Source organism: Xenopus laevis, chromosome 2S (assembly GCF_017654675.1).
Source record: "Xenopus laevis strain J_2021 chromosome 2S, Xenopus_laevis_v10.1, whole genome shotgun sequence".
Classification (NCBI taxonomy): domain Eukaryota; kingdom Metazoa; phylum Chordata; class Amphibia; order Anura; family Pipidae; genus Xenopus; species Xenopus laevis.
The window spans coordinates 58118461-58137731 of record NC_054374.1 but is presented as its reverse complement, the minus strand read 5'-3'; the positions used below and the strand labels follow the sequence as shown (position 1 = coordinate 58137731).

Below are 19271 nucleotides of genomic sequence, written 5' to 3'. Positions count from 1 at the left end.
TGAGAGTCACTGCATAATTTTACAATTAAAAGCCTCCATAAGAGAGTTAGGCACATGGCAAAGTATGTGGTATGCTTATGTATCAAATGGGTGTTGGCTATCAAGTGCTTAGCAGCTACTTAAATCAAGATCAAAACAATATATACTACAGAGAGATTCCTTGCTCATTTGGAGGACTTGAAACATGAAGTTAAAGCCCCAAGAAACATCTACTGCACCTCTCTTTAGTGCATTATTATAAAGGAATATTTGCTGTTTTCTATCCCAGGAGGTCACTATGGTGGTCCAGCATTTTATTTTTTATTAATTCTCTCAGTGTGTATGGAAGTTTCTTTAAAGATTAAAATTAGATGCACCACTTATCAGTTACACTGCTGTGAATAATTAGCATTATTACAATAATGTGCTGACATTTTATTGCTTACCTCACTGGTTGTTTGCTTGGTAGGGGAGCCTTGTGATCCTGAGATGAGAGAAAAGGGACTGACGGGACTTGTAAGACTAGCAGAGCTTATGGGACTTGCAGGGCTGTTGGAGCTGAAGGTAGCTGAGGGTCCAGGCAATACTATTAAAAGATTAAAAAAAGAATATGAAAAATGTTTTTCTTACATTTCTTTGACCATGGTTAATTGTGTGCTGACCTTCGGTGTTTGGAAGCACTTTTCAGTCTCATTATTTTAGCTTAAATCAATGTAGTCTAGCATTAAAAGACAAGATATGAGAGCTGTGGAATCAGAGCAGTGGAATCGGAAGCAATTTTGGCTTTCTGGAGTCGCAGTTGCCAAACATGTATGAGACGGACTCCTAATAACTTAAAAAAATACTATAATAATATACTGTTAGCATACATGCATGGTAAAAGCTGTGTGTTTGATTCAGAAAAAAACGATTATATCTTATATAAAAAAGCTGCTGTGTAGCCATGGGGGCAGCTATTCAAGCTGAAAAACAGGTTACATAGGAACAGATAAGCCCTGTCTAATACAATGGTGTTTTATCTGTTATCTGCAATGTAATCTTTTCCTTCTCTCCTTTTTTGCAGCTTGAATGGCTGCGCCCATGGCTACACAGCAGCTTGATTATATATACTATAGTTGTCTTTCTGAAGCAAATACACAGTTTTTACCAGTGCACAGCAACAGTACATCATACTTTAATTACTTTGATACACATTCAGTTTTTAGTGTCACTGTTCTTTTAAAAACAGAGGAGTGTGAGGTACCATAAACTGAGTCGGAGGAGTCGAAGGATTTATGTATTGACGCCACAGCCCTGCAACATATATATGGGACTCTTAAAACTGCAATTATCCAGCTAACTTACCATGGTGCTTTGCTGTGTCAGTTCCCCGGGATGAATTATTTTTTCTGAGTCCTTCCATTACATCCTGAATCCTCCAAATCTCTCTCTGGATCTGTCTGTTCATAAGCTCATTCTGAAAGTACACAACACAAATAAAACATAAAATAAATGCAAATCAATGTCCCACTTCTAAAAATAATAACAGCCTTTTCCATTCCCATTATTACCTGTATATTGAGATTCAGCTGCTCCCACAGAGTATCGTGCAAAGCAGAGACCTCTCCCTCTAGAGCCTCATATTCTAGACTGCTGTTGTTTAAAGCCTAATAGTAAAAAAAAAACCATCTGTCTTACTTTTTCTCTCGATACATCCTGTTTGACACATCTATGGTGATTGTAGAAAGGTATTACCGTGGTGGCCTGTGACAATTCAACACGGATGCTGATGAGCTGATTCTGAAGTGATTCCTTCCGATGAAGCAGATTTTCTGTAAATGCTGTCTGGTTGCCAAACATCTCCATTTCCTGGTGGGTCCCCATCAGAGCACTCTCCAAACTCTCCTACATAACAAAGAGAAAATCATTATAAAATGACAAACAATACTCCCGTTAGTTACTACTAAAAATAGTATATTAACACTATATATACAGTACAACATGTCTGGACTGAATAAGCCTTATGGACAGCACTTGGTGTGTTTTTAAAGGAGATTTCAACCCATGGGTTAAAAAAAAAAACTGTACCCCCCACCCCAGGCTTGTAAAAGGTATGGGAAATCTTAGCTATGAGGAAAGACTGGGCAAATTGGGGATGTTCACGCTGGAGAAGAGGCGCTTAAGGAGTGATATGATAACTATGTATAAATATATAAGGAGATGATATAATAATCTCTCTATTGCTTTATTTACCAGTAGGTCTTTCCAGCTGACACAAGGTCATTCATTCCGATTAGAAGAAACGAGGTTCCACCTAAATATTGTCAAGGGTTTTTTTTACAGTGAGAGCTGTAAAGATGTGGAATTCTCTCCCTTAATCGGTTGTACAGGCTGATATATTAGATAGCTTTAAAAAGGGCATAAATTTATTTTCAGCAAGTGAGGGAATAAAGGGTTATGGAAGATAGTTCATAGTACAAGTTGATCCAGAGACTATTCCAATTGCCATTTTGAGTGAGGAAGGATTTTTTCCCCCTCTGAGGCAAATTGGAGAGGCTTCAGATGGGGGGTCTTGCTTTCCTCTGGAACAACTTGCAGTTAGGCAGGTTAAAAAGTTAAAAGGTTGAACTTGATGGACGTGTGTTTTTTTTCAACCTAACTTACTATGTTACTATATAGGGACCCCAAATGAAAATAGTGCACATAAGTTGTCTCAGCTGCCAATTCACCGTCTGTGAACAAAGTCCCCTGACTGTGTATTATGTGCTTTAAGACCCCCTAACAGTACAAAGACCCTTGAAAACATTCTGACATCCAAAATGGGTAATTATGTCTTCTTACTCCATACTATCAAGCTACGGTCAGGATACTCTATCCAATAGCCACGCCATGAAATCAACAGTATTTAGGGAAAAAGCAAAAGGCCAAATTATATATATATATATATATATATATATATAAAAATTAGTGTATGCATGTGTGTACAGTGTTTAAATGTGTGTATATTTATGTATATGTGAATACAAGTGTGTAAATATGTTCAAAAGTGTGCAACAAAAAAGAAAAAAAATTTAATTTAGTAAAATACGTAGTGTGTGTGTAAATGCATGTATACGTGTGTAAATATGTAAAGAAAGGGCACTTTCTGTGTGCAGGAAGGTCCTTGGCAGTGTTGAGGATCCCAGGATCACAGAGCCTATGCAGCAGAAAGTGATTGGGCAGGTTCTGGGAGGCTGGAAAACCAGGTACTGCAACACTGGTGAGTATCTGTGACGTCATCATGTAGAAGTTGCAGCACCATCGATGCACCCCCGGCTCACTAACTAGGGATTTAACTAGGCACGGTTTAAACATCAGATTTAATATTTCCAATTTCATATGAATTGATGATTTTTTCATTTAGATTAGTGGGGTCCCTTAGGGCTCTGTATTGGGTCCACTTGTTCATTAATGACTTGGGGGTGGGTATTGTAAGCAATGTATCAGTGTTTGCAGATGACACAAAACTATGCAGCTCAATAAATTCCACCTAGGATGCTGCATCTTGACAAACTGGCAATCTGGGCAGCTAAGTGGCAGATGAGATCCATTGTTGATAAATGTAAAGTCATGCACCTTGGATGTAAAAATATGCAAGCAAATTATACCCTAAATCCTTTGCCTGCCAAGCTTATATGGCGTACGTGCTGGCAGGCAGGGGCTTTAACTGCCAAGGACGTACAATGTACATCCTTGCAGAAACCCACTACTCTCTCTGCATCTGCGGCTTTAGACGCCTCTGCAAAGAGTGGGCAGCACTGACAGCCCCCTGGGCAATGAGGCTGAGAGGCTGTCATGTCAGTCCTGCGGCAGGATTGTCGCAGTACCAACTTAGATGGTTACTTTAGATGGTAAGATCACACTGATCAAGCATCTGCTGCACTGCCTGACTTTCTGCTTTATCTGGGCCCATCCACACACTTCCTACTTACCGAGGCTTGCAGACATGATGCTCCAAGACTCCTCCATCAGATCATCCCTCCTCCTCCAAGATCAGTAAGTGCCCTTTATTTACACACTTACATACATTATACACTCTTAAGGTGGCCATACACGGGCCGATAAAAGCTGCCGACAGACCGTGTCGGCAGCTTATTGGCCCGTGTATTGGGCCCCCCGACGGGCTTCACCGATCGAGATCTGGCCGAAAGTCGGCCAGATCTCGATCGGATGGGACGAAAAATCCAGTCGGATCGCGGCCGCATCTCTTCGTTGATGCGGTCCCGCGATCCGACCCCCGTTTCCCATGTGGTAGGATCCGATCGTTGGGCCCTAGGGCCCACGATTGGATCAGCCCGATATTGCCCACCTCAAGGTGGGCATATCGGGGAGAGATCCGCTTGTTTGGCGACATCGCCAAACGAGCGTATCTCTCAGTGTATGGCCACCTTTACACAATCATTTTAGTAAAGATCCTTTTTTTTCACACTGTCACACAACTTTTAGAAGTGTACACACATGTATACACAAAAAACTCACAAAGAGGGTTTTTTTTTACTTTTTCAATTTACCATTTTGTGTTTTTTTTACCCCTAAAAACTGTTTATTTTGGCAGCGACTATTGGATAATCTATTTTGGCCAATAATTATGGATCAGTTATTTTGTTATTTCATTAATTTACACAATTTTTGTGGTTTTATTGCATTATTGTTTCTTATGTATCATTAGTATAGTTTTGCTGTTTGGTGCTTTAGTATAGAGAGATGCATTTTACTTTGTTTGATAAATCAGAATATGTGCCTTCCAAAAATATATGGTTTTCTGGGGGTCTTTTTTAGCGTTTGGGGGTCTAATTCCACATAACGCTCGGGGCTCTGTTTTCAGCAGCTGAGTTGGCCAGCGTGGAGAATCAGAAGCACGTTTTTCATTTGGGGTCCATACATACTAAATACTTTGGTATATCTATGCATATTGGGCATCAAACTGTTCCGTAGACCCTTGGTGCCAATATTTTGGGTGTTTTACAATTGTATGCAAGAAATTGGGTTAAATGTGACTGATTGCAATATTTTTAGGCAATTTTCAGAAAGGTCATAAAAACCGCTGCCTTTAGCGTAGTTTTGCAGTGTGGTAGTTTGGAGTAGAAAAACAATTACCTATTTTGGATTCATCAGAATGTGTACTTTACAAAAATATATGGTTTTGGGGGGGGGTCTTTGTGCTGTTAGGAGGGTCGTGTGGCACATAATACACAGTGAGGGTCTTTGTTCACAGAAGGCAAATCGACAGCAGAGAAAATTCATATGCACTATTTTATTTGGGGTATGCACATGCCACCTGCTTTGGTATATCTATGCATCTTGACAAATCACCCAAAATATGAAAGCCTGGGGTCCTCTGAACGGTTTTATGTCCAATATGTATAGGTTTACCTAAGCATTTGGCATATAGGGGCCCCAAAATGAAGATAACCCTATGGTCTGTCATTTTAGGTACTGCAAAATCAATACATTTACATAGTTTTTTTGGGGGGGGGGGGCAAAAGTAGAAAAAAGCATGTTCACCCCAGAAAACCATATATTTTCGGAAAGTACCTTTCCTAAATTTGCAAATTTTGGTGACATTTCCAAATATCCCCTCAAAACTTCCACCCCTCAGCATCTTTTTTTCCACATACTATTAGGTATCAGAACAAATCACCCCAAATATGAAAGCCTGGGGTCCTCATCCGAAATATGAAAGACAGTTTTATGTCCAATATGTATAGCTATAGAAATAAGTCAAATCAACTGGACTTGCTGTGTTTTTTCCTTCAAATATTCCCTTATTCTTTCCTTAAAGGAGAAGAAAAGATAGAAATGCATTTTATTACCAATAGATTAGCCACAATAATGCAAGCTAGAATACTATTTTTATTCTGCAGAATGCTCTAGCATACCACAAAAGTTCTCTCTCTTTGCCTAAGATTGCAGCTGCCATATCAGTTCTGTGTGATGTAACTTCCCTGCTGTGTCTCTGGCAGCAGGCTCCACTCTAGGCTCAGACTACATCAAGGAAAGGCAGGGAGAGTGAGGAAGCTGCGCAGGCAGGTTGCCGCTGGCAGAGGGTTTGAGCTATAAGGAGGAAATCGGATACTAAGCCCAAGTGTAAAGAATAAGAAGAAAAGAACTTGTTGGAACTTTTCAAAGAGGACTCAGAGCAGCAATACTGTGAGGGATACTGTCATGGGAAAAAACATTTTTTCCAAAATGAATCAGTTAATAGTGCTGCGCCAGCAGAATTCTGCACTGAAATCCATTTCTCAAAAGAGCAAACAGATTTTTTTAAATTCAATTTTGAAATCTGACATGGGGCTAGACATATTGTCAATTTCCCAGCTGCCCCAAGTCATGTGACTTGTGCTCTGATAAACTTCAATCACCCTTTACTGCTGTACTGCAAGTTGGAGTGATATCACCCCCCTCCCTTTTCCCCCCAGCAGCCAAACAAAAGAACAATGGGAAGGTAACAAGATAACAGCTGCCTGGTAGATCTAAGAACAACACTCAATAGTAAAAACCCATGTCTCACTAAGACACATTCAGTTACATTGAGAAGGAAAAACAGCAGCCTGCCATAAAGCATTTCTCTCCTAAAGTGCAGGCACAAGTCACATGACCAGGGGCAGCTGGGAAATTGACAAAATGTCTAGCCCCATGTCAGATTTAAAAATTGAATATAAAAAAATCTGTTTGCTCTTTTGAGAAATGAATTTCAGTGTAGAATTCTGCTGGAGTAGCACTATTAACTGTTGCGTTTTGAAAAAAACATGTTTACCGATGACAGGATGCCTTTAAGATTGTATTTAACTAGACCTTTCTGATAAAATGTACTTCGTTTTAACCTTTCTCCTTTAATGGGTAGGGCAGAGCTGGAACTAGGGCTAGACAGAGCAGGCATGTGCCTAGGGCGCAAAGCTGGGGGGGGAGCTAGGCACTTACCTTCTCTGTCGCCTACCTCATGTCTGGTCCCCTCTCTCCATGTCTGCCTCTGGCATTTGCGCTTCCACGCATGCGCACTGGTTCATGCAAGCGTGCAGGACTGCTATTTTGCGCATGCAAGCCAGTCCGTGCACGCTCAGCCGGCTCTGCGACCAGCCAGGTTGCCTAGGGCGTCTGGCCTGGCTCTGGGATAGGGTCTGTTGTTTTTAAAACAATAGTGGGAGTATGGATCCTTACTGCCTTGGGGGGTAGGAGAAGTTTGTTTCTATGAGTAATTTTGAGTTGCAGGAATTTTTTAGTGTTTGCTTACATGTACCTTGTGGTCCTGGAGGTTGAGTCCAGCTCTCATAGATACTTTCACATGAATAGACATAGATACTTTCACATGAATGTTCTCTTTGTAGAGAGCATTGCTAGTTTGAATGTTATCATATTGCCCAATGCAGCAATTATAACAAACAGTCAATTCAAGTACAAAAGAGTGTCCCCTGGCTCAGAAAGGGTTCTGTGTCATCACAGACATACCAAGGGCACATATACCTTCCAAGTTACATTAGTCGAAGAGTGTAGAGACATCTTCTAACTTGTACAATTGTGGTGTTATAGTTACAACTTCCATTTCCAACATATCTTGTATTCTGTGAGTGTGTATATAGAATATAATAAAATGGTGGCTCAATGATGGTGATGATGGCTCTATGATGGGTCAAAGTAAACAGATGTAAAAAATGTATTCATATGTATATTTAATTCACTGATTGATCACTTATACAGTGAATAAAGTACCCCCTCTTCTACATTATAAGGATATTAAAAGTTACCAAGGAGTTTCATGACCATACAGGTTTTATACAGGTTATAATACACAAGTTTCAGTGAGTCATGTGACAGAAATGACATCACTACTCATCGTTTATAACTGATGACATTAGTACTCACCGTTTATAAGGATATAATTAACAACATATTCATGGCTTTTGTGTTTTATAAGGATATAAATTATCCTTTAGTTAAAGGGGACCTATCACCCGAAAAAATTATTACAAATCCTATTTTATCACATTTGTCAAGCAAAATAAACTTTATTACAGTATATAAATTATTTTAATATTGTTTCCTTTGGTCTGGGAATTCATAATTATAGCAAGCAGGCAGGGGCCATTTTCTGGACACTGTTATTAAGGCAAGCCTCGCATCATCTCAAAATCTTGTTGTGCACCAGAATGGGGGACCTGATGCCCCTCCCCATGCACTGGCTACACAATTATAAGGTGAATTGAGAGCGGGAATGGGGGGAGTGCAGTGATATCTAGGAAGTGCTTAATAGAAAGTAAAAGTAATTGTCGGCCCTGCCTCTATATAAAAGAGTTTACAACAGCTATGAATGATTTAATAAAAAAAAACTAATTTGGATTTCATGTTTAATTTGAAACACACTTTTATTATACAGCTTTTTATGTCTGGGTGACAAGTCCACTTTAAGTCTTCTTCTGAAGATATAGTTCTTCTTTAATCAATTAATGCCGCTCTTTGATTATGTATGCTATTTTTTGTTACTGTCACACTTACCTTTTCTGCTCTAAGTTGCTGCACCAGCCGGTCTTGTTCTCTTACTGCTTTGTGCTGTTCACATAGCTGACCAAGGAGTTTCTAGAGGAAGAAATGTCATGATTTATAAAATATTATTTCACGTAACAGTCAAACAAATTTACGTGCATTACTGGAATGCTCAAAACAGCATGCAAAGTTTCTCTAGTTATCAAAGCAGAGCTGCTCATTCCCACAATTTTCTGACTCTTGTGAGGAACAAATCCAAACATTCCTCAGTGACTTTATGCAGGTGAACATCACAATCATGATGATATGCAGTTTATGGTCCTGGAACATGCTGTGAAATTACAAGGGATAATTCAAGTGACTCAAATTTAGAGAGGTTTACTGGATCAATAGACCCTGCAACTATGTCAATTATTATTTCTATTTGTTTCTTTAAATTTAGATTTTTAGTTTTAAATTTTCTTTTTCTTTATTTGGGTGACTTTTTCTAATTATGCATAACATGCTTTCCTATGTTTTGTAAACATTTACGGATGCTCGGTAATGTGTATTGGCCCATAGACTATAACACTGTAAGAGACTGTAAGAGATTATGGGTCATGTGATTGTAGCATGTGTATAACATGTGATACCTCAATAAGTCTGTGACTGCACAGCGAATGTGGGAGCTGCTAAACAAGTGTTGCATGTGAATTAAATGTTTAGTAGAGTTAACGCTAAAGGCATATAAACTTAAAGGCATTTTTGAGGAATTGCACTTGAGAGACTGTAAGTACCCAGTGTAAATAGGAGTGCAAGAGGGTTTGCCGTTATCACTCCAAGGGGCAAATTCACCAAGATCTGAAGTTGCGCTCAGGAAGTCGAACGGTAGCGAAGTTGTGCTAGCGTTAATTCGTCAAGCAAAGCGAAGTTACGCTAGCGATGCCTAATTTGCATACGGTGCCAAGTTAAAGTACAATGGACGAATGTGTAGCACCAAATACATTACACTACACAAGCTGGGAAAGCTTCATAAGTTGTTATTTTGCCCTATACATGTGCCCACTGTTTAGTTTAGGTGCCATATGTTAGGAAATGTAGGGGGGGAAGGAGGGTACCCCCAACAAAAATGTACGATCTTTTTCAGCCTATCACCCTTAAAAAAGGAAAAGACGCCAGTGTTTTTTGGGACTTCGAAAAAATTTCAACTTTTTTTTTGAAGCAAGCCCTATCTACTCTATTGCACTTCGTCTGGTCTCAGTTGGCGAAGGCAAGTCTGGAGCAAGAGTTAACGTTCATGAAATTCCGCAAGTTAGTGAATTAGCATAGTTACGTCCCTTCGCCATAGCGCAACTTCGCCTGGCATAAGGGTGCGAAGTAGCCATAGAGTAGGTCCACTTCGCTAGCAAATTTACGCCAGCGCCCGTTAGTAAATCGGCGAAGTAATGAAATGACGTCACGTGGCGCATTTGCGCTAGCCACTTCGCGTTTTAGTGAATTTGCCCCCAGGTGTGTCTTGTCACATGTATGTGGTGTATGAGCAGCAGTGGCATGTATTTATGTGTGAGAGATGCAGGTGTGCTCTCATCGTAAAATCTGATCAGCAGACTCTAAGGGGTCCTCCTGACTCGTTTCGCACCATTGGGTGCTTCATCAGAAGAGGTGTGGCTATAACCAGTTACATCTCTTATATACCTAAGAAATTTCTTAATACATGTTCCCCAGTTGTTAATATAATAAATACATGTAGCAGGGTAACTTCTCTTTCCTCTCTTGAGATCTGCACAACATAATTACTTCCATAATTACTTAGTATTGTGATACTAAGCTCTATAGTTAGTATAGGTATGGGTATATAGAATTTAATTAAAAGTAGGGAGGGGTGTATGTATGGATGCTGGGTTTTCATTTGGAGGGGTTGAACTTGATGGACTTTGTCTTTTTTCAACCCAATTTAACTATGTAACTAACTATGTAACTATGTAACCGGGTAAACTGCTAACATAGTACCAGGAATGATAACTAGTAACAAACTATTACCATTTCTCAAATTTATATATATATATATATATACACATAAATATATATATATACACATAAATATATATATATATATATATATATATATATATATATATATATATATATATATATATATATATATATACACACACATACATATCAGTCTACACCTATAATGTTCCCAAATATCATTACCCACATGTGGTAATTAACAACAATAGTGCAGCCTTATTTCAAATACATCCTGATGTGTATATATATCAATATACATTTCAAAAATATTCATGTAGTTACTCATGTGTTATCGCTGTGCAATATTACTCCCAAATTAGTGTTGACATATATTAAAGTGCATTGTGCAAATTAAAACACCTGATAACCTTAAAACTATTTTAAAAATTGCAAACTTCCTAATTCCATAGTGATGTAAGGAATGGTTGTAAGAGATATTAGCTGTGCCATGAACAATGTTAAGGCGACAGCGGGAGCTTATTGCACAAAGTGATTGTTGTGCGAGGAGGGCTTTGGGTGTCTGGAGAACTGGGCTGATGTCTCAGTTGGCTACTGGCACTTTGAGAGGGATGGGCTGCACCTCAAAGATGATAGTGCAGCAGCTTTGGGGGAGACTATGGCTAGAGGGTTGGAGGATATTTTAAACTAGGTGTGTGTGTGTGTGTGTGTGTGTGTGGGGGGGGGTACAGTAAAGGATTCTGTGGAAGACAGGTTAGATGAGGAAGTGGGCATAGTAAGGGAAAACGGTAGAGGAGATTTGGTTAGGGGTACTGGCCAGGACAGGGAAGACCACATGTTTTTAGAAAATTCTCATGCTGGTACCAGTATAAACTGTATGTTTTCAGATGCAAGAAGTCTAACTGGTAAAATGGGAGAGCTGGAGGTACTGGCACTGATATGATTGGTGTAGATGGCAGGGACAGAGGCAAAAGAAAAAAAGGAGGGCTATGTCTTTGTTAGTGTTAAAAATGGGGGGGGGGGCTGAACCCTTATGGGTGGAGCTCTTCACTGATTGTAATTAGGGATGCACCGAATCCACTATTTTGGATTCTGCCAAATTCCCGAATCCATCTTGGAAGATTGGGCCGAATACCGAACCGATTACGAATCCAAATTTGCATATGCAAATTAGGGGCAGGAAAGGAAAAAGTGGAAAAAAAATCAGTTTGCTTCCTTGTTTTGTAATAAAAAGTCAGGTAAAATCCCGCCCTCCCCACAATTTGCATATGCAAATTAGGATTCGGATTGGCCAGGCACAAGGATTCGGCCGAATCAGAATCCTGCTGAAAAAGGCAGAATCTTGGCCGAATCCCGAACCGAATCCTGGATTCGGTACATCCCTAATTGTAATGTGTCCAGCAAATTAATTGTAGGTGCATGCTATAATTAGACCCCCTAATGTAAGTGAAGTGGAGGAGGCTAAGCTCCCAATTCGAACAAAAAAGGCTGCAACTTGAGGAATGTAATGATAACGGGGGGATTTTAATTACCCAGATATTGACTGGAGCAACAGTACTGCCAGGACAATTGATGGGAAGTTTATAAACTAGTTGCATGAAAATTCTAGGCACAGGTTGTTGAAGAACCAACCAGAAACCATGCTATTCTACATCTAGTTATCTCTAATGGCTCAATTGAACCCTTGGGTAATAGTGACAATAAAGTGATCTCATTTAGTGTTTGGTGCAAAGAAAACAAATATACACCGGGGCAACAAAAAGCCTGAATTTCAGAAAAGCAAATTTTAGCTCCTTGAGGGCTGCCCTTCAGAACATAGATTGGGGCATTATGTTTTTTTGCTAAAAACACAGAACAGAAATGATTGTCATTTAAAATTATATTAAATTGTTACTGTTCTCAATGTATTCCATTAAGAAGTAAATGTAGAAGCACTAAGAACCACCCTATGTGGCTTAATATAGAAGTAAATATAGAGAAATGCATTTAAAAGCAACAAGTCTGTGGGGACAGAAGCTGCATTTAATGAATATAAACACTATAATACATGTTGTAAACAGCTATCAGGAAAGCAAAGGTGGAAAATGAGGAGTGCATTGCAACAGAGGCTAAATCTAATCCCAAAACATTTTTATAAGTATTTCATAGTAAAAAGATGTGGGTTGAGAGTGTCGATCCTTTAAATAATGGCACCAGCATAGTTGTAACAGATACTGAAAAGGAAAATGTGCTGAATCAGTTCTTTTCTTCAATGTATACAATAGAGGCGTCAGAGTTCCAAGACCCACCTCATAGTTGCACTGTTGACACACAACTCAAACTAGTCAGTGGCTGACTCAGGATAAAGTTTATAAAACTTTAGTAAAAATGTACGTGAACAAGGCGCCAGATGAAATACACCCTTGGATACTAAGAGAACTTAGTACAGTTTTAGAGTGGGCTCTATTTCTGATTTTTTCAGACTCTCTTTCATCTGGTTTGGCACCTTTGGATTGGAGAAAGCCTGGTAATTATAGGCTAGTAAATTTGACATCTGTGGTGGGCAAATTACTTGAAGGCCTCTTAAGGAATCGCATTCAATATTTTGTCCTGGAGAGTGGCATTATGAACAGTAATTAACATGGCTTTACGAAGGGTAGGTCATGTTAGAATAATTTGATAGCTTTGTGTGATGAGGTAAGTAAGATGCTGGACAGAGGGGTAGCAGTAGATGTGATCTATTTGGATTTTGTCAAAGTATTTGATACAGTGCCCCACAAACTACTGCTTTCTTAACGAAGGGCTTTTGAAGTTTGCACATGAATAGGAATCTGGCTACAGGATCTGGTACATAGGGTGGTTGTCAATGGTACATTCTCTACTTGAAGAAAGGTTCTTAGCAGGCTCCCTTGGGGCTTTGTATTGGTCCACTTTTATTTAACTTGTTCGTTAATGATTTAGGGAAGGGTATTGTAAGTAATGTATCAGTGTTTGCAGATGACACAAAACTATACAGTCCAATTAATTCCATCCAGGATGCGGCATCCATGAACCTGGGATGTAAAAATATACAAGCCACTTATACTCTTAATGCACTTGGCAAATTCATAATTGAAAAGGACCCTGGAGTCCTTGTAGATAATAAACTTAGCTGCAGCATGCAAGCCAGTTGGCAGCTGCAAGGGCAAACAAGGTATTGAACTGTATTAAAAGGGGCATAGATTCGCAGGAGGAGGGGTCATTCTTCCACTGTACAGAGCGCTGGTAAGGCTCATCTAGAATACGCCGTACAGTTTTGGTCTCCAGTGCTGAAACAGGACATTATTGAATTAGCGAAGGTCCAGAGAAGGGCAACTAAGCTGGCAAAAAGTTTGGAAAACCTCAGCTATGAGGAAAGACTGGCCAAGCTAAGGTTGTTCACGCTGGAGAATAGGCGCTTGAGGGGTGATATGATAACTATGTATAAATATAAAGGGGACTGGCATTGCTTGCTACAGCCAAGTTTATCATCTACAAGGACTCCAAGGGCCATTTCCATAATGGATTTCCTTAGTGCAGTCCCATTAAGGGTATATGTGGCTTGGATATTTTTACATCCCAGGTGAATGACTTTTTTTATCATTCATTATCTCTCTAATGCTTTATTTACCAGAAGGTCATTTCAGCTGACACACTGAAACCTATTTAGATTAGAAAAAAATAGGTTCCGGCTAAATGTTCAGAAGGGTTTTTTTTTTTTTACAGTGAGAGCCATAAAGATGTAGAATTCTCTCCCTAAATCAGTCGGGATGCCTGATATATTAAGTAGCTTTAAGAAAGGTTAGATTTTTTTTTAACAAGTGAGGGAATACAGCGTTATGGAAGATCATATCAAAGTTGATCCAGGGATTGGTCTGATTGTCATCTTGGAGTCAGGAAGGAATTTTTTCCCCCTCTGATGCAAATAGAAGAGGCTTCAAAAGGGTTTTTTTTGGCATTCCTCTGGATCAACTAGCATAGGTTGAATATAGACTTAAGCAGTTAAACTTGATATAAGTGTGTCTTTTTTCAACCTAACTTATTATGTTACTATGTGATGATGTGCATTTTAAACCTGTGATTGATAGACCAGACATGTATGGATTAATAAAGGAAGCGGATGCTTCAAAACGTTAACATTGCTGCCTGGACATATGTGATTTAACTTCAGCAATGCAAAGAATGATGGGAGTGCTGTGACCTACTGAATTGTTTGTATCCTGAAGGAGTGGATTCCTACTCATGATTGTCCACCCCCATATCCACAGTAAGTTTCTTTATTCAGTGGTGCTGTCATATATATAAAATTTTAAGTCTCACAAAAATGCTTTCTTACATCAGTGTCCTGTTCATTAATCTTGTAGCTCTGAAGGGCTTCTCTGTATGGGTCTGCGTATGGGGAAACCTAGGAACAAAAGATACATTTATTTTTATCTTGCATGTGTATTCTTATTCTCATGAAGATGTCTGTGCTTCTAGAGTTGATTTTAGGGATGCACCAAATCCACTTTTTTGGATTCGGACGAACCCTGAATCCTCCGCTAAAGATTCGGGTGAATATCGAACCGAATCCTAATTTGCATATGCAAATTAGGGGTGGGAAGGGGAAAACATTTTTTACTTCCTTGTTTTGTGACAAAAAGCCACGAGATTTCCTTCCCTGTCCATAACTTGCATATGCAAATTAGGATTCTGATTCAGTTCGGTCGGGCAGAATGATTCGGTGCCTCCATAGTTGAGTGAGCTGCAAATACCTTCAGTTTTAGCTGGCATGCATCTGGTTGTTTTAAGTATTTGTTGAAAAATTAGCTAATGTGCACAAAATGGTTACCATTCTTCCAACAATTACCTTTCCATAATCACAATTTAGAGTCTCACTTAAAATAAAAAAAGGTCTTCAAATTGCTGAAAAGCTAGCCAATTGCCACCTATGAATTAAAAGTGCCAGTTGTATGAAAACTGGTTCAGTATGTTTCCATCTTACCTCTTCATGAGTCACAACATTGCCTTCTAGCTGTTGTCAATGGAGATGTTGTTTACAGACGCTATCTGGCCATATTAATGGGATCCCTGCTCTGACTTAAACTTACTGAGTGAGTAAATGAGTGAGATAACAGATTTTATTATATTTAAATTTGAAATTTGGCTTGAGGATAGATATGTTAGTTTCCCAGGTGCCCTGGCGACTTGAGCTCTGATAAACTTTAGTCATTCTTAAATGCTGCACTGCAAGTTGGAGTGCTACTATCCTTCTTCCCTTACCCCTAAAAGCCTATCAATAAAACAATGGTAATGTAACATGATAACAGTTCCCAGACAACCGCATTTCTAGGTGTAGATATGAGAATAGCAATAGGAAAAATCCAAGTACCCCCACAACATCCACCACGCATAACTCCCTACTGTCCCATTTTTAGAGGGACAGTCCCTCTTTTGACAGCTCAACCTGCAGTCCCTCATTTGTATTGGAAAGTCCAATTTTTCTCTGCACTGAACAGCCAGAAAAATAAACAGTTTCTAACTTAATTGGTTTTTGGCAGAGTCTAGAACAACCACGACAGAAGACAAAATAAGATTTGTAACAATTCAAATGTATCTAGATGAGCAATCTAGATAAGCAAATTGTAACAATATAACATAAGTCCCTTGGGAAAAGTTAGACTCACAGTTTAAAGGGCAATTCACCTTAGCAAAACTGTAATTACTGGGAAAACAAACAAAGAAATATGTTCAAACTATTATAACCTGCGACATTTAGTTAAATGAACATGGTAATTAGGGGGTCAAAAAAATTTTGCCACGCTATGCGTGCCAAATTTTGGCCCTGTTTTTATTTTCAAAATGTTGGGAGGTATGCACCACATAAAATTGAGTAGGAGAAACAGTAGCTTAACGGAAAGCAGATCTACTGTGAAGTGCTGGCTCTTTCTGAAAGCACAAGATCAGGCTATTACAGAAAAAAAAATATGTTGGTTCAGGAATCATATTTTATATGGTAGAGGGAGTTATTTACACAACAATGTTGTCAGCACCTGTTTGTCATATTGTTAGTAATGGGTGCAGGTCACATCATACAGTATATCCAGCAAACGGATAATAGACTGCACCAACAAAAAGAAATCTTAAAAACCTGTATTGAATTAAGGGTTCTGACCCAGACACCAGCAATGTTTCAGACAAACACCGGCCTCAAGCTATCATCAGAGTGAATTATTTATAATGGAAACTATACTATAATTAACTATACCACAAAATCCTTTTAAAGAGGTTGCTCACCTTAAAACACATTTTTAATTTTAGCTGTTTTCACATAATTCACCAGAAATAAAGACTTTTTTCAATTACTCTCTATTTTCCATTTGTGACTTTTTCTAATACTGAAGTGTAATTTTCACCGTCTTATATCTTTCTAAAGCAGCTCTTTTATATTGATAATAATATTCCAAATATACCAGTACTGCTGAGAAATGTATCGACTAAATGTAGCAATTTTTAACAGTTCAAAAAGCACATGGATTACTGAGCTGCCAGACTGAGACACCAGAGACAGGAACATTAACGTTTAAACTACAATTTTGGGAAAAAAAAGGCAAAAATATTTTTGGTGAACAATGTGAAAACAACTCAACTGAAAAAAGTGTGTACAACCCCTTTAAGTAATGCCTATTTTGAACACGGTAGCAAAGTTTATTTTCATTTTTACAGCTTCTAAACAAAAAATTCATCAATACTGCTTGATTAGTACAGATCATAATGTCTTAAGATACCAGTGCATATTTGACTGTAGGATTTCATAGATTTATCTTTTTTTAATCTTCCCTGGATATTGTATATACAATAAAAGCTGCATTATTAAAGTTTATGAGTGAATATGAAAAACATGGGATCATAAATATACAGTGGAGCTTGAAAGTTTGTCACCCTTTTTGAAATTTCAATATTTCTGCTTATATATGATGTATCAAGCAACCTGTTTTATGCACAAATACTAAAAATAGATCATGAGAACCCAATTAAACAAATTTGTCAAAAACATACTCATTATGAAGTTTTGTATTGGTGTGTTTTCCTGTATGCAACATGTATTTTCAATGTAAACACCTATTTATTGTACAGTGCTGCAGAATATATTGGCATTTATATTAAAAAGGGTTCACAAACTTTCAAGCACCACCATAACTTAATTCATTAAAGTCTGATGATGGGGAGATGGTTCTCATGCAAAGCGAGGTGACACTTTTGAGGGTGCGCTCTTACTTGCATAAAGATCTGTGCTCGGGGGGAAGAGTGTACCATGTTATTCACCATGCTGATCAGAGTCTCACTCTCACTCATCTGCGTGAGATAAGGGAGGAAAGACAATGTAAGGACAACCAACTCATACCTCAGACTTTCTGATGCAACAGTCCCTTAATGCCATGCTAAATGGGATTTTAGAAATGTATCATGATATTCAAAGTGGGTTCATCTTTATATCATTTATGGTTACAACATATTAGAGGATTTAAAAGCAACTAGATTTTGAGTGCAAATCTAAAAAAAAAAGAAATCGATTGTACTTCTAAAAGAGCCCAATGCACACCTTAGTCAATTTAGCACACCATGGTATATGCAATAGTGAAAATATGTTTTAATATATTTAAAAACATGTATACAATGACTTTACATAAACTATAGCATATACATCGAACCAGCGTCACAGTACAAATTATCAATTTTTTTAAAGCACATACGTTGTGCAAAATGTTGAAATCCCAATGTTTTGGAAAAAAAATATTTCTCAATGGGATTTCTAGTGTGAAAAAACAATGTTAAAATGTTTAACTTAAATCCTAGTAGTGCACATGCCACACTTGTGAAACGTCTGCTTTTTCACTTCCGGTAACATTCATAAGTGGTCAATCAATGAGCAATGGCTAAGGATACTGTCAATCAAGCTCACAGAAAAAAATATAACCATTTGTCACCCACGTCTGCAAACAATTTGATTGTTATACTTTTCTCAGTAAAGAAAATCAGTATGTTATAATACAGTATGTTTGGACAAGACATAGGGGTGCCAGTGCTGTTTAAGTTTATGCAGAAAACATCTGCCACTGGTGCCCTGAGCCATGCCTTGTCTCAAACAGCATAATGCTTTCTGTACTAGTGATGCACAGAAATGGTAAAAATTAAGGTGTAAAATCAGTGCCCCAAGCTCCCTCTCATATCTATATACAGTCAAAAAAAAGATAGCAGTGGTATGTCTTTCATTTCCCAGGAACATCTGAGTACTGGGGTGTTTTCTGAACAAAGATTTTTAGTGAAGCAGTATTCAGTTGTATGTAATTTAATGAAATGTGAAAAACTGGCTTTGCAAATATTTGGGTACCCTTGTAATTTTGCTAATTTGAATGCATGTAACTGCTCAATACTGATTACTGACAACACCAAACTTGTTGGATTAGCTCATTAAGCCTTGAACTTCATAGGCAGGTGTGTCCAAACATGAGAAAAGGTATTTAAGGTGGTCAATTGCAAGTTGTGCTTCTGTTTGACTCTCCTCTGAAGAGTTACAGCATGAGATCCTCACTCTTAAACAATCTGAAAACAAAGATTGTTCAGTATCATGGTTTAGGAGAAGGCTACAAAAAGCTCATTTTGACAAGCCACAGTCATTTTGGAACAAAGTGCTTTGGAATGATGAGACAAAAATCTAGTTATTTGGTCATAACAAAAAGCAATTTGCATGGCGGAAGAACACCGCAAAACTCCTGCTACCTACTGTCAAATTTGGTGGAGGTTCCATCATGCTGTGGGGCTGTGTGGCTAATTAAGGGACTGGGGTC

At 38.5% G+C, this 19271-nt stretch overlaps 1 protein-coding gene across 16 annotated transcripts in view; it reads right to left on the bottom strand.

The window, feature by feature from the left end:
• plekha6.S (pleckstrin homology domain containing A6 S homeolog) overlaps positions 1–19271 on the bottom strand; it is a 128403-nt gene that overhangs the window by 47344 nt on the left and 61788 nt on the right. For 15 of the 16 annotated variants that reach the window (XM_041583828.1, XM_041583829.1, XM_041583835.1 and 12 more), the window contains 7 exons: positions 17701–17778; positions 14780–14848; positions 8488–8568; positions 1714–1863; positions 1530–1625; positions 1324–1435; positions 426–565 (listed from right to left, as the gene is read on the bottom strand). In XM_041583828.1, coding sequence (XP_041439762.1) covers positions 426–565; positions 1324–1435; positions 1530–1625; positions 1714–1863; positions 8488–8568; positions 14780–14848; positions 17701–17778 — 726 coding nt within the window. The remainder of the gene's footprint in view (positions 1–425; positions 566–1323; positions 1436–1529; positions 1626–1713; positions 1864–8487; positions 8569–14779; positions 14849–17700; positions 17779–19271) is intronic. The other variant, XM_041583832.1, reaches the window with a different exon arrangement.